The following is a 19,066-nucleotide window of genomic DNA, read 5'->3' on the forward strand; positions in this document are numbered from 1 at the left end:
AGCAGGAGATAGTTTGGATTGTCTGACAATAGAGGAGGATACTTGCAATGGATTTTTCCATACTTTGGCTATGAGTTAACAATGTATTCAAGGGAAATACCTCTATCAATTACCCTTTATTTCTTAATCCAACTCTTCATTTTTCTGAAAACCTTTGTCTGTGAAAGTACTTGTTAAAAAACAGGAAGAAGCTTTATTGAGTCTGTTTTGCTGTTCTTTTTTGTATAGGTATGTTCTAGTGTTCCAGAAAAGTATTTGTCTCCAGCAAACACTTTATGGAGATCAAGCAGGACTTTAGGAACTGAGGGCTCTATCCCAGTTCTGCAGTGAACTGCCGCCCATCGTTGCTTGGGCTCAATACAATGCAATGACAAGTTGCTTTGCCTTAAGTCATTTAAGGCCCTGTATCTGCTTGGGAAGAGGCTTAAAGAGGAATTTGGTTTGCAATTGGTTATTCCAAGCCATAAAATACTAATGCTACCAGATCAGAAACAGCCTTTTCCTCTTCAAGAGTAGTCAGAGTTCTTGTTATCTGATACACTCCCAATTCTCAGAAGACTTGAGGGGAAAGAAAGGTGAAAGAGTCAGGCTTATTTGCCTCAAGTAGTTTCCTCATTCATCTCTGTTTATTCTCAGGTTGGTTCAGATAGAATACAGGGTCATTTTTAATTCCATCTGGGTGTCTGAAATTAAGTTCTAGGACAGGAAGAATCAGGTATTACCTCTTTTCCAGAGGAGAGATTTGGAGGAAATTCTTATCTTCCTGCCTCTGTCAGAGGACTGCGTTAGCACAAAATTAATCCAAATCTGTAGCCCCCAACATGATGTGATGCATTTGAATGTGAGTTTGACCTAAAGAGAATCCTTAATTAACTGTATGTCCTTAGGGAGTTTCATAACATGAAGTTGCAGGGTTATACTCAGAACTCTGTTGCTTATGAGTATAGAAATCAATGTGTTTTATTTTCAGTTTGGGGTTTTTTTTGTTTCTTGAGGGTTTTTTAATACTTATTATATCTTATTTTGATGACACATCATCTAAGGTCCATACTTTTCAGCAAGATAGTTAATCGGGTAATTTTGTAAAGAAAAAAATTATTTTTCTGCTTACCATGCTTATTTGGAGTAGGTGTACCAGAAAGGTTCTCCTTATCTTGGCAAAGTAGAGAATTCTAGCTGCAGCATACAGCATAAACAAATTGACTTTTGCATGTATACATCAGTGTTGCCCATCTAACCTTTTTAGTTTAATATTTACTATATATATGAATGAGTAAAAGTCAGACCAGCTATTCATTTGACTTCTTGAAGAAAGTTCTTCCTATAGTCTTGAACTTGGCACAGTGTATCCAGTACTTTCAATACCCTCTCCAAACAGAAGTCGCAAAGGGAGTGTTAGGAATCAACCTAGTGCAAAAAGCAATGACTGCTAGGGATAGACACCATCTGCAGGTGGCAACGGAAGTGGGGAAAGGAATGCTGAACCCCTTTGAAGTTCCTAGCCTGTCTTGTGCTGAAGGCTTGAGAATGAGGAATGAAAGTTATTACAAAGTGCTTACCACCTTCTGCACCAGAAAGATAACCTCCCCTCTCTCAATGTGTGATATGTTTGTGGGAGCCTTAGCTGCTTTTCCAAGCCAACCATTAAGGAGATCTAATTTTAATTAGATTTTTCAATCTAATTTCATCCCCTTCCTCTCTCATTTTGTCTCTTTTCTTAGTTCTAGTTACAGACCTACAACACTCACCAGTCCTAAAGGAGGGACTAACAAAGAGGCTGCATAACCCATTTTCAAATAGCCATATTTAATCTCTTTACCAGAACAGGAGTTAGGGGTATTTTGCCTTGCAATTGTAGGGCATTTAAATTTTGATTTGCCTGGCTAGAAAACTCATGGGTTTTCATGCACTTCAGGATGTTTATTGAGTAATGTTTAGTTGAGCTTTAGTAGGTTTTGAACAGCTTAACAATGCACCATCTCATAGCACAAGTGCTGTCAGTATCAGGTATTGCTGTTCTTCTCTTTTCCTTAATACAGGCATCTCTAAGGAAAGCAAAATTAAAGTCATTCTCTAATTCCTACATCTGACCATTTCTTTGGTGAAGACTCTAGCATCAGACCACAGATGGTGTTTCAATTGATCTTCTGCATCTCTCTATTCCCATAGTTACGGTTTTTGTCACATGAATATTTTCTGTCTTGTAATTTATTTGGTTTCATGTGATAAAGCTGAACATAGGGCTGAACCCCACTTTTATGAGGAATGTGTTATCAGTTCTTAACAGGCTGAAATTCATAGTGGCTGCCCATAGCAGGATTGGCTCCAAGACTGTTTCCACTCCCTTGGAATTGTCTAGGGAATAATAGCAATCTTCTAGAGATGGCTCTGGTAAACAGTATTGAGTTAAAGGGAATTTGCCAATTAGTTTTCCTAAAAAACCAGTCTTTTAGTTAATGAATGTCTTCCAGAGTTTTTAACCCACATGAAGACTACATTGACTGTGCTTAGGTATTTATGGTAACTGTTAAATGCCAAAAACCAATTTATGACATTAAACACAATATGATTAATGTCAATGACATAACCCAAACAAGATATATACAATCTGACTAGAGCTTCCACAGATAAAGAAATTGAGTTTGAATTGAATATTCAACATTGGGTTGAATATTTCTATGTGTTGTCATCAAACAAATAAACTTCTCTTTAGAGACTAATAGAAACCCCATCTGTTTTCTCAGGTAGAGAAAACATAATGAAAACTGGGATTTGACAAGCTTTTGATGAAGTTTTTCTTTGCACTTTATAAGGGGGAATCAAACTATATTTTGACTACGTAAGTTTCTAGTGTGAGACCAGAAAGATCGCTATGATAGGTCATCATTTTAAAATGATAATTGTGTGCAGTTGATGTGGCTGTTTGTGTTGCCTTGCATGTTTTTGCCCTAAATAGTATAGTGGGAGTTAACTTATAAGTAAGTACAACAGTCACCTGAGTGATCTGTGCTTCTTTCAATCTACAAGTGCATCACTTATGATGCCTCATGAAAGGTGACCAGAAAAACCAGAAGAATGTCATATGCCAAACAAAAATCCTAGATCAAATTTAGAGCTTCATTCCTTCCAAAGTACTGCAACGAAGTGTAATGACATTTGACAGTATTGACTTTTTTATATGACTTCTTTCAGCTAACTCAGCATTCTGAAAAAATAAATATTGTTCTCCCTCTGTGATTGAAAGGGTTAAATAGTACCAATTCATTCCCACTCACAAAAGGATTTATTTTCTTCTCATAAATCAGTTTTATTCCACATTTTTATTATTCCCTTGGGTCAGCTGCTCCAATTGAAATCAATACAAGTGCAAGTGACACAATCAATCTAGATATTTGATTATGGATTTGAGACTCCAAGTTCTGCTCTGTGTGTTTAGCTAGTCTCCTTCTGATAGTGTCCCTGGAGAATGGAAAATTCTTATTGGCATCCATGAATTATGGGCATAGATTCAGAAACCAGATACTGTGATAATCTCCATTTATGTACTGATGCAGCTAGAGAAAGAATGTTCCAACCATGGAGAAGCAAATTTGAAGGTTTAAAAGCTAACTGTTTCTGAATTTTTTTTTTACTGTATAAAATCCCTGATGAAATAAACTTGATAAAGTCTCATAATTTGTCTATAAAACCCCTCAAACAAAATGGATGAAATCAGTAACTATTTGCTGCGCTTACAATCAGCTTAAGATTGCAAGTGCAGCAAATGCTTTTGCTGTTCGATGTCTTGTGTCCAATGTGATGTTCTTCCACTTGGATTACTAAACTGTCTGGGACACTTCCTCCTGTTCATATCAGGATAACAGTGCTTGGACATTGGAAACCTTTTTGAAATCCAGAGGAGTCGGTTGTACTCCTAGAATGTTTTCCAGAGTTTGGTTTAGGTCATGGGCTGTGTTCTTACTGTGTGTCTCTAAAACACTCTGTACAGTGTGTGGTGTGGGGGTCCAGGACTGATGCCCCTCGGCGCTATTGCAGAAAAATTGACTTACAGTAGGGATTAATATAATTACAGCAGAGATTTAACACTGTACTGAAAACACTGTTTTAACTGGAAGGTCTAAAGGAGACTGACTCAGCTGCAAGACTCATTAGATGTTTCTGTGTTTTTGAAAGAGTAATGAGAAAAACTAAAACAGTTATTCAAATCAAAAAGGTTTCTTCTTGGCAACTTAATCAACAATTACAGAGGCTTTTAGTTCAAAACCTCATAACACTGAGATGAAAGCTCCAAAGGGTAGATGAGACCACGCATTGAAGATTCCTTCCTTCCTGCCATCATGACAAAGCCTAATCTTGGCTGCAGTCATTAACCATCCATGGGGTCTGTGCTGACTTTCTTGTATGAGCTCTCACATCAAGCTGTGGGCTTTATTCATATTTCAGTCCATAGAATTAATGAGCACATAAATGCACATTACTTAGTGTTTGTAACACTAATAATCACTTATTTCTACTGACAGAAACATGCTTTCATCATAATGACTACCCCTGCTTTGCCTTAGGGTTCTCAAAGTGTTCTGAAAATTTTCTTAGAATCATGTAACAGCTGAGGTTGGAGAGCACCTCTAGGGAAAAACCAGTTCAAGCTCTCTTCTCCAAGCAGGGTTAGGTGGACCACATTGCCCAGGACAGTGTACAGCTGGCTTTTGGGTAGCATCGAAGTTGGAGACTCTGAGCAACTTGTTCCAGTGTTTGACCAATGTAAAAGTGAAAAAAGGTTTTTCTTAGGTTTTATCAGAATTTCTTGTTTTTTTCTGTATGTACTCATTACTTTTTGTTCTGCTGCTATATATTGCTGAGAAATGTTTTGCTACTTTAAGTCCTCACAACTGATATTTTTAACATTTTACACATTTTTGAGATCCTTCCTCCTCTTCTTGGGGCTGAACAACCTCAGTTCTCTCAAACCCTCTTCATGTGACATAGGCTTTAATCATCTTTGCATGGACTCCACTTGAGTAAGTCCAGATCTGTGTTATGCCGGGGGTTCCAGAACAGGATGAACTCTCCAGATGTGTCTCACCAGGCTGAATAGAGAGGGAGAATCCCCTTCCAGTGTCAGTGACAGACAGTGTACACATTCTTTACGTTTCAAGACAATGTAAGATATCTCTACGAAATCTGAGTCTGTAAGAAGCCTCTTTGAGTGATGACTTGAGTACCAGTCAGAAACTGGGTGTTTAAGATTTCAGATTTCTGCTGTACGTCCCAATGCAGATTTTGATCTCATTCTTCAAATATTTTCCATTTTTCAGTTTTACAACTAAAGGCTTCTTTTAATTCCCAAGGAAAAAGGAAAAAGATTAAGTTTTTCAATGCAGATAATGTGAAACTCTTCTTATTTACTTGAAAATTAATACTTTGGGTAAATAATGTTTTTAGTCCCCAACAGCGCTTTTAAATTACTTATTTTGCCTCATTCAGCAACTCCTCCTAGCCCATGAGAGTGAAGTTTTCATGTGTTAAGAGAGTCTTTAAGTTTTGAACTCAGTTTGATGGACTGTGACCATGATATGTCCATAGGAAGAATACATCTGTCAGCTCAGGAGAAGGGGAACAAATAGTGGTTCAAGACATTGAGGCAAAATATCAGCAGTGTGCTTATCTGTAAAAAAGAAAGAAAAAAACAAACCAAGAAAAATCCTCTAAAACAGAATGCCAAACCATAGAAACCAATCTCATCTCAAAATACAAACCCCCTCCAATAGTTTGTTGAAAAGAGGGTATGGCATCAAAACCAAACTATTTCACAAGTCAGTATAACAATTGAGATGACAATTTGAGAACAGTTCATTATTACAGTTCTTAGTAAAAAAAGAGGCCAATAATGCCAAAGAAATATTTTAGCTGCTTTTCTACTGGGATAATCAAACAAATGGAAAGTGATTGTTTTTGGGTTTTTTTTTATTCTGAATACTCCACTAGAAACAATGGGAAAAGAAAAGAGGGAGAAAAGAAAAAAACTACCTGGGAAGAATGTAGCTTTTGTGTTAGTTAATGAGGCTGAAGAACAGGCAAATCTAATGGACAAAACAATGAGCTAAGCCACAAAGAAGAGTGCATATTCACAGAATTTCCCCCCAAAAATGTGGCGTCAAAGAGACACAAACTAGGTGTCTCAAATAGGGACAGAAACTGGTGACAATAAGGATGAGTTCTGGGGAAAAGAGCTGAAAAAGTGAGTTCTTGTTTTATTTTTATTTTTCTATTCTGATCTGATATTAACTTTTTCTATGGCCCAAGGTACAAGGCTTAACCTCTGTATGCTCACAGTCATATAAAGCAGGCATAAAAACAACTGTAAGCATTTGTGATAGTTAATTAAGTAATCTTTGTATAGATCCTCACATGAACTGTCCCTTGGACAGTTAGTTAGCTTATGTGAGTACTTTGGATAGTTAGCTGGATTTTTGCTACCTTTAGTCTTTGAGTAGTCTTCTACAGTGGTAATAGTTCGGCTTCTGTCTGCTTGAATATTGTAGCGGAACATGTTTTGTTATGTAAGAAAGGTTATCTGGACATAATGGAACTATATGTGAAGTATGGATTGGTATTAATCACGACTGCAGTGATACTAATGGAATTGCTTGGTATTTGCCTACATTTATGAAATATATCTTTCTCTGTTTAATACATAAAAAGGAAACATCTCAGTTCATTACCTCTTCTCTCAAAAACGTAAATTTTGATCCTGATGGAAAGAGCACCTTTAAATGTGCCAGATTTGGGGACAAAAAAATTCTTAAATGTAAGATGAATGTGTTCAGCTGGTATTATTTCTTTGCCATGAGAATGGTTTCATGTTGTTCCATTTCCTGTGCTCCTGACAACCTTAGTCACATGAATAAGATATCAGGATGCTAATGACTAATATACAGTATTCTGTGTCTGCTGATGCTGTACTGTACTGCTGTGACCTTTGCAATATTATGTATTCTGATTGGCTGTGCATTTCACCTCTTCCCCACAAGTTAATAAGGCTGTAAAAAGGAGAGAACTTGAAATCGCCAGCCAGTCAAATTACAGAATATTGAAAAGGTCAGAGCAGTACAGCACACAGAAAAAAATTATGGAATATATGAGGCATTAAAATTCTTGTGACAATGATTATAACAAGAGTGGAAAAGGATACCCATTTATGTTATTTCAATCTAGTGAACCCCATAGGATGAGGGACCCAGGACAGCAGTAATTTACACACCACTGACTCACAGGAGCTTAATTTACCTATTTACAGGGGTGCTCAGTAACAGGAATGCACATCTGCTTGGAGTCCCCTGCAGAGTGTCCACTCAAAACCATCCTGAACCTTCAAGTACAGATACTCACCAGCTAGAGTGCTCTTTGAAGCTTAGCACTCTTAAACAGTGCTTTTGAATGCAGTATATGTATTTGTATGCCTTTTTAATGCAGGCATGTTTTATTCCTTGCCTTTTTTCAACTACAAATCATTTTAAAGTGTATTTATGGATATCCTTTAGCCCTCATTCCTTCATATGAATCTTTTCCTGAAAAGCTGATGTACCTTGACCTGGTATAAACTAGGAATAAACTGGAGACAGCAGAAGTATTTCTCAATTAGCCTTAGGCAAAAAACTCCCTCAGATAATTTTGGGGAGATATGGAGAACTGAGCAGGAAGGCCAGTAAAAGAACAAAAACATAGCTATGCAAAAATATGGAAAGATTGAGGGGCTTGGGGAAGCCCTTCATGTCTGCAAAGGATTTAGGTTTTTTTTTTTTTTTAAGAGGTTATAGAAAATAGTGTCTCTGAGCCTTCTCCTATCAGGATTCATCTTTTTGTTCAGGTGTTTGCATGCCTTAAGTGTTCCTGGATGTGGTGAGCTGGGTATAGGAGGGTTTTTTCTGCCCCTTTATGGTGTTCATGTTAACAGAATCATGGGGGGATCTTGTTTGTTGAGGTGCTGGTGTCTGTTCATGGCAGACATTACAAGGCAGAAATGAGGAGGTGTGGCAAAAACCACTTGTCTAAGGTAGAACAATGTCTCTTAGGACTTTACCACTGTCTGAGGTGACTGCTGTTTACATCTGCAATAGACTTGCTGGTGGGACTTTTGAGCCGGATGGACAGAAAGACATCCAGAAAAATTGGAAAGAGGAAGGCCTCATCCACTTATACTCACAGATTGGGTCCACGCTGAGGCAGTCTGGGCAGGAATGGCATGGAATGATATGACAGGGTTATCGCTGTATCGCTTTCTGTCAGGCTGAACCTATGTGTCTGCATTTTCCAGCCCACTGAAAGCACAGTTTAGGCAGTGAGAAGTGGCAAAACTCCATATTGCAAGTCAGCTGCAGCAAGACCTGCATTTTAAAAATGTTCTTCTGATATTTTACTTGCCAGCAGCAGTAAGTTCCTTGCCTGGGAATTGGGATAAAACACCTTTTGTCTGTGTAAAATTTGGCCTAGGAAACTTGCAAGTACTCTTTAGCTTTTTATTAGAAGCAATGAAAAATTTTGAGCTGCTATGTTGTCTATCTCATTGTAAATTTGCAAGTTCATTTTTGAGCTGAATAAAATGGTTATGTAATTACATACTTCTCCTAATTATTGAGTAATTATATACTTCTTATAATTGCCGAGTAATCACTCTACTATAACTAGAATTTAATGTTACAACTAATTGTATAATTACTGTATATTAATGTTGTTATCCAGGCAACTTGGAATAGAGTGTTATCCTTTTAATTCATTTTCTGTTACTTGAAACTGTATTTTTAAAATATAGTATAGTTAGCCATTGAAAGAAAGATTAATAATGGAATAAAAATAGCAGAGGAAGTACATGGTTTCCTGCCAGGTTCAGGTGGATGAAATTAAAATATTAACAAGTTAAATCTCTACTGTTGATGAAAAAAGTTTATTTTCACATGATTTTGGCATATATACATTGCTGTTAGACAAATTTCTTTTGTACTCGAGATTGGACTCTAGACTATGTGCCGATCTGTTAACACTGTATTTTTAAATTTTCCCAGACACTGGAGGTGAAATGTTTGAAAAATGCGTCTTTTTTTTTTTTTCCACAGCCAGCTGAGTCCTTAAGTGTTTAATGTCCCTAGGACCTTAAGAATGTATATAACAAATACTGTTGCATGATCTGCTCAAATAATAAATCACAAACATCACAAAAACTGTGATAGATAATAGGAGAAATGTGCTTTGCTGAATTGAATCTTCTCCCAGATCATACACAGGGACAGTTTCACAAAGGTGCAGAAGGGGGGTTTGATATACTGTTTAAAAGCTGAGATCAAGTAATGCAGATGCATTTTTCTAGTCCTGGTTGAGTAGCCAGAGTACATAAGAGTAATCTCAGACAAAATAACTTTGCTTCTGAAGGATTCTGTATGTGGAATGTGTAAAATGTGATTGTTCTACTTGCATGTAAAGAAGCTTTGCCTCTATTGCTGTACCTAAAACAGGGTCTCTCAGATAAATTTCAGTGAAATCCAAAATGAATCCATCAAACCTCATGAAATCATTCATGCTACTGTAGTCTGTTTGGGTGGTCTGGTGCTATGGTAGGGTGCAATCCAGGTAGAATTTGAGCAATGGGGAACTAGGTAGGCTACAAGGCAGATTTATAAAAAAGCGTTTTTCAAACCTGTCCCCCTCCCCAAAACCTCAAAAAAAAAGCTTTTTTTTATGTTACCAATAGAATAACTGAAAATACCAGTGCATTTCATAAAGACCAAAATAAAGGAAGGGCTTGGATTTGAATCATAAGTGAACCAAATTGTTCATAGGAATCCCCAAATTAGAGGAAACCAGATTGCTCATCCTGTGGCAAAATGAAATGTGAGAATGACTGAAATGTGCAGCAAATGCACCTTAATGCTTATCATAGAAACATTGAGTACTTGAAAAATTGTTTCTGATTTAATATTATTCAGTTTCAATAGTTCACTTGAAACTTGCTTCAAAATGAGTAACTTCAATGAGTGTCCCTTGAAAAATTAATTAAAAGATTGATTTTTCTGTTTTTTTTTTTTTTTTTTTAATTCTGTCTTATTTAGATTTTGTAGAAGACTCAGATGTAAATATTGAATCTTCTAGCTGTGACGATGTCTTAATTGATTTACAATATTTTTGTAGTTATAGTCTGTTTACTCTCATTCTCATACCTGTGGTCTTAGACTCGTGTGATTCTGCTGTTGTTTATAATGCAGAATTTTTGTTGACTTCAGTGTGAGAGCTCTCCATGGAATGATGGACAGTAATAATAATATTAATAGTTTATATGGCACTTCATATACTCAAAATATAAGCTGATATTTAACTGAGTCAGCTTGGCTCTGAGATGTGTGGCTAAGGTTTTCATTAAGTAAAAAAACCCTGTTATACTTGACATATAATTTTTTCTCTTCTAGTCTAACTAAGCATTTTGGAAAGGTTTTGGGTTTTTTATTTTTGTAGGGTAAAATATTGTCTTATCTTAAGTTTGAGATCTTAAAAGGGCTGCAAAGGACATGTAACTTGCTGTGGTGTCCTCTGATGATTTCAACTGATAAACTGAGTACTTCAAATCCTTGTTTTGTCTTTGAGAGAACTATGGGCCATGCTGGAAAGCCTCTGTTACTGCAGATGACTATTTGTTATGCATGCAATGGAATTTTATCTACTCCTAAGTTAAGCATTTTTCTAGCAATTCAAAAAGTTTTGCTAGTCTTTCTTGGGTATAAGAATTATCGTTAATGTTTGAAATCTGCAGTCATCACAGAACAGTTCTGTTCTGTTTGCTCTATATTGCAATCAGCTTTGCAACTGGTTGGTTCATGTGTTGGTTTTTTTATTTTCCAAGATTTACAAATGCCACAAACTCTTGGCAACAGGAGGAGAAATTATGAATAATAATTTTCTTCCCAACAGACCAAAAAATTTGTGTGTGTTATTGGTATAAATGGTAACTTTTCATTTTAGTAGCAAATGCAAGGTCTAACATTTGTTCCTTCCCTCCCCCTCTTGTTTTTCCATAACAGATAATGCTAATTATTCTATTGTAAATGATACTCGGATGTTGTGCAGCAGCAAGGAATTCAATGTATGGGTTCCCATTAAAGGGCTGATTCCATTTTCTAACTACACAGTACAAGTGAATGCGTCCAACAGCCAGGGCAGCTTGATAAGTGATGCTATAACCATAGTCATGCCTCCAGGAGGTAAGTATGAAAAAGTGCTTTTTCTGTGCATGTAACAATTAAACAAACACTTTGTTCAACAAAATGTAATTTATTGTTGCAGCCAAGGACTGAAGTTCAGAAGAATCTGTTTGTGTTAGTAGTTCTTACAAAATTGTTCTTTTAGGTTTCTTGTTTTTCACATCCATTTAAGAACTAGAAAATGAAAATACATGGTTGTGTAGTTAGCATATTATGAAGGTGAGAAGTGCATTATGCACTTCATTTTTTTTTCTGTGAATGGTGGTGTATCTGGCATGGACAGCTACTCTAGCCCAAGAATATAGAGAGACTCACCTGCATTTTGTAATGTGTTTTAGAGTAAAAGTTGTAAGTGCTGACGAGGAGAACTTACTGGATAGATTTAGAGAATTTGTTTAATAATAGCAATATAAACCACTGGCAATATATTGAGCCAGAATCCACAAAATAATTCAGCTGTAAGAAAGTCAATTGCAATGTGCTGATTTACAGTGAATTAGGCTGTAAGCCAGCCTGGATATTATCTTCAGAACAATTTGAAATAAGAGAATTGAGCAAATATGCCCTAAACATTGTACAATGATTTGTTTTGTGGCCTTGTTGTTGTTTGAGTTTTTTTAAGAAAACTTACATTTATAGTTTATGTAGATGTGCTACTTTTGCATTTTCTTCTCCTGGAAACCCTAGCTTATTAGTTTTTGTTAAATAAATGTCAATGGATACAAATAATTTGAGGCAATTTTGAATTTTTAAGTGGGAATCCAACTACACTTGTTTTTGAGAGATTTGTGGTGTAGCTGTTGACAAAGAACAGTGTAGTGGGACATACATACAATTTGAAAGCAAAAGAAGAGAAAAGCAAAAAAGGAAAAGGAAAGAAAAATCATAAACCTTACAGCTCAAAACCACAGACTTGAAGCAACTTGCTTGCAAACAGATGGATTGGGTTCGGGGACTTCAGAAAAGTGAGTAAGTACAATACAGAGTTTTTATGACAGATTGCTGAGAAACAAGGAAAAAGTCAGTTCCCAGCACATTTTATACTTTCCAATCCAATTGTCAAGTTGCACCTGCAATTAACAAATATACATTCTCATATAATAATAAAACTGCAACTGAGTTTTACTGCACATTTAAGACTGAGCAGTAAGGCACTGATACTTCCAGCTCCAGTATTTTTTTGCTTAGCAAAATTTGGTAGTGAAAATTTCACCAAATGACAAAGTAAAGAATCTTTGAAGATAAGCAAGGATGTGCACAAGTTTATGACAGCCATTAAGATACATTTCCTTTCATCATTAGATTGTTGTTGATTACAATTAGAAAACTTATAGCTTTGAAATTATCTTTTTTATGACCTTGTGGTAGTTTAAAAGCAATACCTCATTGGTTAAATAGGTTTTAGTTCATGCTTCCTTTTAGTTAATGATCTGAAAACATATTATCCTGATTTACACATAAAATCATGCTGAAAAGCATGTGGCATTCAGTAGGATATGTGTGTTTAAGTAGAATTAAATTAGCAGTGAGAGTTATTAAAGAAATCTTCCATGCTATTGTCCAGTGGACTGTGATCTGTAGAGAAATGAATAATAAATGAAGTGGTGCATATGAGAGAAATGCTCTCTCACACACGGTGTTTTCTCTCTATGTGTACACATGTACAGACACACATGTGTGCATCTAGGACAATATATGTTTGCTTTACTGAGATGTTTATTGTAATGAGCCTTTGAATGTTATGCTATTCCATTGCATGCTAAATTATGAGTATAATGGTAATTTTACGCTGGGCAGTATTCAGTGCCTTTACACTTTCTAAAACATTAAATGAAATCTAGATGCTACTTAGATAAGAAAGAATTTTAATTTTTACGTCAGTGGCCAAGATTTCACTTAGGCAGAAGTTTAGTTTGATCAAAAAGTAAAGAAGGTCTCATTATGTACAAAAGCACAGCCTTTTAATGAGTGTTAAAATGTAGCATTCTCTTTTCAAGGATAGCAAGAAAATACTATTTAAGAAATCTACACTGTGGGGAGTAGTTCATGGAGCTTGATAGAAGATTGTCTAAGAGGGAGAGTGGTAGAGGACAAAGGAGTATTCCATTTTAAAGTTATTGATAATCACTGTTTTAGAATTGTGATACTTTTTTTTCCAACATGCTTTTTTTTTGTTCCTTTTTTTTAGCTTTAAAACACATTGCACACAATATAAAGCACACCAAATCCTTAGTGTTACCTGATTGAATATATCTTAATTTCTTATCATGCTCATTTGCCACGCTTAAAGTCAACACTCAAAAAAAAAAAAAAACTATCTTAGAAATAAGGAATTTATTTTATCTACACCCTCGACTAAAATTGCAATGCAGGTTCAAGAGTTCTTGGTAAGATTAAAAAAATAAAAACTGAATCCAAATGTTAATCCATAAATATAAAACTTTCTTTTGACCCTTACCCTGTAGTGGTCTGGAGTTACTAATGGGGTTAGGATTTCAACTCTTAATGGGACTTGGTGCATTAGTGTTTGGTATGCATGGAATTCAGCATTCAGTTTAATAAGTGGTTGACATTGGTGATGTCCCTTAATTTGCTTAAATCTAATTGGCTCTTTTATCAGTCAAACCTGTATGGATTGGCAATTGATCAGAAAGGGTCAGCCATGACTGTGCATGTACTTAAATGCTGGAACCACCAGTTAAAGTCCCTGTTGCATAATAAGAAGCTGAAACCATGAGAAGAAATGATCTTCAGAGTCGGAAAGCAAAAGAGAGGAGAAGTTTTTCAGGATGTTCAAGTTCAGAACAAAGGCATTATGGAGTATATAAATTTTAAATACACTGCTTTTTGCCTCAAGACTTAAAGCTTTTTTTTTTTTCCAGATGAACTGAAATCTTGTCTGAAACTGTCTTTCTTACATCAAAGAACTGCATAGAAAGCTAAAAGAGATGGAAGAAGCATAAAAGGGCATAGTTTAAAATGATTAGTGACAAATTTCATACTGCAGAGGTAGAAGTAAATTTTTTTGAGTTTTATATTTTTTTCCAAAAAGAATAAATTTGTTATATTCATCTTGTCCTAAACTGCTTTGATAGAAGCTGTAAAAAAATAATATACTAGCCATTGCTTCACATTAATTTGAGGATGCCAGCCGGTAAAAGATCTGGAAAACAAATTGTTTTAGAATTAATTTCATTAGACAAATCAATTGAAGAGATAGAGAAGGTATAAAACTGCAAAATTCTGGGAGAAGACCTTTTGCACAGTTTTTGGTTATCAATTTTTCTCCTCAATGAGTGCTGTTTCCAATGTAGTGGCACATAGAAGACCCCATTATTTTAGAATTGCTTTGTAATAAGGGATGGTAAGCTAGCAGAAAGGGAATTTGCTATCACTGCTGATAATAGCTTATTTTCTAGTTAAATCCATTTATTCCCTTCCTCTGGCCACCAAAGCCTGAGTATGGAAGGGAATGGGAAGAAGATGGATTATGTTGAATAAATATATGCAAAATGAAGGACAGGCTGCTGCTCTGATGGGAAGCAGGAAGGAGGAGTCTCAATCATCACCTACAAAGCAGGAAAAAGGACTGGATTTCCAAGTCATGCCAAGAGGTCTGAGGACTGTTGTGGATGGTAGTTCTGTATCACGTTGCAGAGTTTACTCCCTGTGGATTCTTATACTGGGGATTACAAACCATTAACTTGGTGCTGATTTATCTACAGAAAAGAGCCTCAAAGAATTGATATGTACGTCCTGGATAAAACAAATGGAAAGATATTCTGGAAAAAGAATATGCCTAAGTAGTGAAGTGCCTCTTTAAACCCTGCCATGATTTATTAAGTACATTGTTCGATTATGTGCTCTGTCTGTGATTTGAACAACATAGGAATGTCTGGCAGGGAAAGATGTAAGATTTTGACTTAGACCCTTAAGGCCCTGCCCCTTGCTGGTGCCTTGTTTCTGCGTGGAATACTGCATGCCTTTCTTTGCCTGGGCTTGTTCTCAGCAACAAAACTTGAGCCTACATACCTGTAGCTGTTGATGTTTGTTCAATATCTACAGGAGATGGTGTCTGCAGCCATAGAGTTTCAGTCACTGTAGTTTAAGTCACAACACCTTGGAGACTGGATACTGAACCTTTTCATAGGACCACTGATCTTATTATGCAAACAAGTAGGAACCACATCATACAACTTATATTCGCATCTGAAAGCATTTGCTCGTGGAAGTTGATCACTGAAGCCAGCAGGCCTCCTTAGAGGAATGAATATTCAATAAACAAAACAAACTGATGCTAAGTCAGAATTATTTAGGAAGAAAAATTGAACTTGAATACGCTAGAATTTTCCCTGTGAGACAGATTTGTTTTCCCGTTTTTTCTAGTATCACATTGAGTCACACCATAAAATTTGTTTCGAAAGAACGTCCTTTGCTTCAAATTTCAGGTATTTGAGATATCACTTGTTTTTCTCTCTTTTTCCTTCTCCTCCTTCTCCTTTTCCTCTCTCTCCCTTCTCCCTTTAGAGAGAAATCCAGGAGAAATAATCCAAGAGGATTCTTCTGTTCTATATCTTCTGTGTTAACAGAAAGTTCTTAGTGAAAAATTGTGACCATATATTTTCTACAGGTACTTTAAGGAGAGGGCAGGATAAAGCAGGGAGGGGGAAAGAGCTCTCCTGCGTCTCTCATCAATGATCTAGCTAATCACAGAGTGTCAGTGTGTAAATTGTCCATTCCACTTCCTTTTGTCCAGAAGGGTGATTTCATGGGGATGTAAGGGTAGGATTCCAAAAGTGCTTGTGTGAAAAACTGAGACTTGTTCTTTTTACTGTTCTGAAACAGTAATTCTTCTCTAATCTCTGCAATATTGAATTGATTGTCATTTTCATTGGTGCTACTTTCTTTTATTCCCCTCTCCCAGGCTGTTCAGCACACCTTTCAGTGAGCTCATACTGTGTCCATTCTTGATTTTGGGTGTGTCGCTAGACAGACATGAAAGAACTACACTCAAGCAGTAAGGTTGTGAGAGCAAAAAGAGAGCTGGTTTATTTTTCTCTTGGTTTTATATAGACTGGACAATGTACAGAGATTGGACGATGTGGTTGACACTTCTTTGACCCCACTGGTCAAACTAGAAGTCTATCAATTGTCTTTCCTCCAGAGAGGAATGTGAAAACATCCATTTTGTTTATGTTACAATCCCTGAGAAACTCCAGTACAAAAATGTAAACATCAGAAGGCTGAAAAAGATCAGGGCGACATGGGTGGGTGTTTTGCATGGCAAGAGATGAGAGAAGTCTCATTCCTGAACAGTGATGTCTTCAAACTCTGGCAATGAGAGGCACAGAGGTGCCCACTTCGCTGCTTACTCTCCTGAATTGCAGCCAGTTGGGGCTCAGCCTAACTCCACACATTATAAAGGTTGCTTTAAATTGAAGCTTAGTGTAAGTCCCTACTCATAAAACTGAGGAGTTTTGCCAGCAGGTCATGACATTCCAGCTATGTCATTTTCTTCTGATTGCCTCCTTCTCTTTGCCTTTTCACCCTGTGCTTCTGGGGCTGGGCAGATCTCCCATAGTTCCAGCTGTGCTTTCTCTGCTCCAGACACAAAGCACCTGCATTAACCAGCTCCTCAGTTTCTTGTCTCTTCCACAGCAGCATGAAACAGCTGAGACAAGAAGATCAAACCAGCAATTTTAGTTGCTTGGAAGAACATGGATGTGTTTTGCTTGCTGAGGGAGAGCCAGATGAGACAGGGAAAACTGCAACAGCTAGTTGATCGTCTATAAGCAGGCAATTAACCTCACTGAAGAGGTCTCACTCAGGTCTTTCCAAAAACCTTAGCCCTAGCATGAGATCCAGACTGTACTTTAGAACTCTTAGAAGGAATCTGTACTAGGGAAAATGCCATGCTGAAAAACGACATCTTGATTGTACTTCAAAAATACAGAGGAATATATAAAAATGGGGGAAATGGGCTGCTGTGGAATTTAGAGGTAGATCATTATTTAAAACTATTACCTACTATCACATTAACCTATTTCAGACCAATTTCAATTGTACACAAAAAAGGACACAATTTAGATGAAGTGTGCAAAATTTCATAGAATCTCAATCTTATTCATATTTGGATTTTTTTTTCTTTTGATTTTTCTTTTCATTCTGAGCAAATCTGACTAGATTTTTCAGTACTGTAACTGAAGTCAGTGTTGTTTATGTGATAAGTTAGGCTCTGTTGAAGGAATTCTACAACAAAATGCTGTTGAAATTCCTGGTGAAAACATACAGAAGACATTTGAAAAATCACACCGTGAATTTCATCTTTAGAACCATTTTTCCAGATATATGTAAGTACTAGGAATAGGATAAATTTCTGTGTTACTTTGCTGAGATGATTTGCACTGCTTTTCTAAAAAGCTCGTGTTTTTATACTTTCTTTTTTTGACTACTTCTGGCCTTATAGGTTTTGGAATAAAATTTCACTTTCATTAACTGTCAGCAGAGGCAAATATCTGGGAGTTTTTTGTTTGTTCTTTGGTTCACTGGGGTTTTTTTGGTCATGTCATTCTGTATTTTCTGCACTTGAAGTGTCTAGATTATGGAAGCTAGCCTGGTGATCATAAAGCATTTCAGTGAAGTGGCAAGGTTTGAAGTCATGAGCCACTTTGCACAGTTCAGGGGGTTTTTAAGTTCCTCTACCTGCAGTGAACTCTGTATACCTCCAGCAAAGTTCTGTCACCCTGTTGCATATTTGTCATGTTTCCATATTAGGCAAAAAAGGGTTCATGGGTGTGGGGGAAACTAAGGGTTTTTTAAGATCTTGCTGAGGTTTAAATGTACAGGGAATCAAATCACCTTTTTTCCCCTCTGTTTAGCTAGGGAAATATCAGAGATGATCTTTCTTAAGCATCATGGACATACAAGTGGTTTTTGGGGGTTTTTTGTGTGTTTTTTTTTTTCTTTCTGGTTCTACATACAGTTAAAAATTACTCTTAGTAACTACATCTTAGGAGTTTTCTCTGTAGTTTGGAAAGGGATCTGAAATTGAATTAAAAATATCTGAAACTTTATATCTGAATTCTTAAAATGCTTTGCAGAAAATAAGCATTTTTCCTTCGTACAGCTAATTATTTGTTCTGGTAGTATTTTGACTTTTCCCTACTTTTTCTTAGTGTATCACTCCTCGTTCTGTTTCATCTATGTTGTTAACTTTAGGTCAGTTGGCTGAGTACCTGAGGGGAAATAAGCTTCTCTATAAAGGCAGAAAGGGAGAGAAAATGGAAGTTCAGTGAAAATTAGTGACTAGAGTCACCACTTCTCTGGTGTTTCTATAATAAAGTGTTGGGGTGTGCTACCCTCTTTCTTTCAACAAAGGCAAGTATAAGAGTCTCTAGCCCTTAATGGTTGATTCCTGGGGTATGACAGCTTTTTCCTCGCTGTTCTTTCCTTTCTGAATGTTTTTTTCTGTGTCTGCATGTGTGTGCAGGTGCACACACACAAAAACGTATATGATGTATCAGTATATGCAAGTTCATGTATACTCAATTGCTTTCTGTCTTTTTTTATCTTTGGATCTCTATGCAGATCATGATTACTCCTCTGACAAAGAAATACTCTGCTCTTAGCTTAATTCCAGCTGAGTAAAATGAGAAAGGGAATTAATGCATTTCATGTTGCAGGGGGATATGTCCAGTATTGAATTATATTAATCCTTACTGTTTGCATACTGACCTATTTACTTTTATGATTTTTACAAATGTATCTGCTAATTCAGATTTCCAGTAGGCATCTCAGGTGACTGAGGATTGCTATTCCCATTT

General features: G+C 36.5%; 1 protein-coding gene across 1 annotated transcript in view; it reads left to right on the forward strand.

Annotated features, from left to right (window-relative positions):
* USH2A (usherin) overlaps window positions 1–19,066 on the forward strand; it is a 380,780-nt gene that overhangs the window by 208,962 nt on the left and 152,752 nt on the right. The window contains exon 38 of the mRNA XM_066178272.1: window positions 11,064–11,243. Coding sequence (XP_066034369.1) covers window positions 11,064–11,243 — 180 coding nt within the window. The remainder of the gene's footprint in view (window positions 1–11,063; window positions 11,244–19,066) is intronic.

The sequence above is a fragment of the Chamaea fasciata genome, unplaced genomic scaffold (genome assembly GCF_029207755.1).
Source record: "Chamaea fasciata isolate MVZ Bird 193981 ecotype frontalis unplaced genomic scaffold, bChaFas1.0.hap1 SCAF_3, whole genome shotgun sequence".
NCBI lineage: Eukaryota > Metazoa > Chordata > Aves > Passeriformes > Sylviidae > Chamaea > Chamaea fasciata.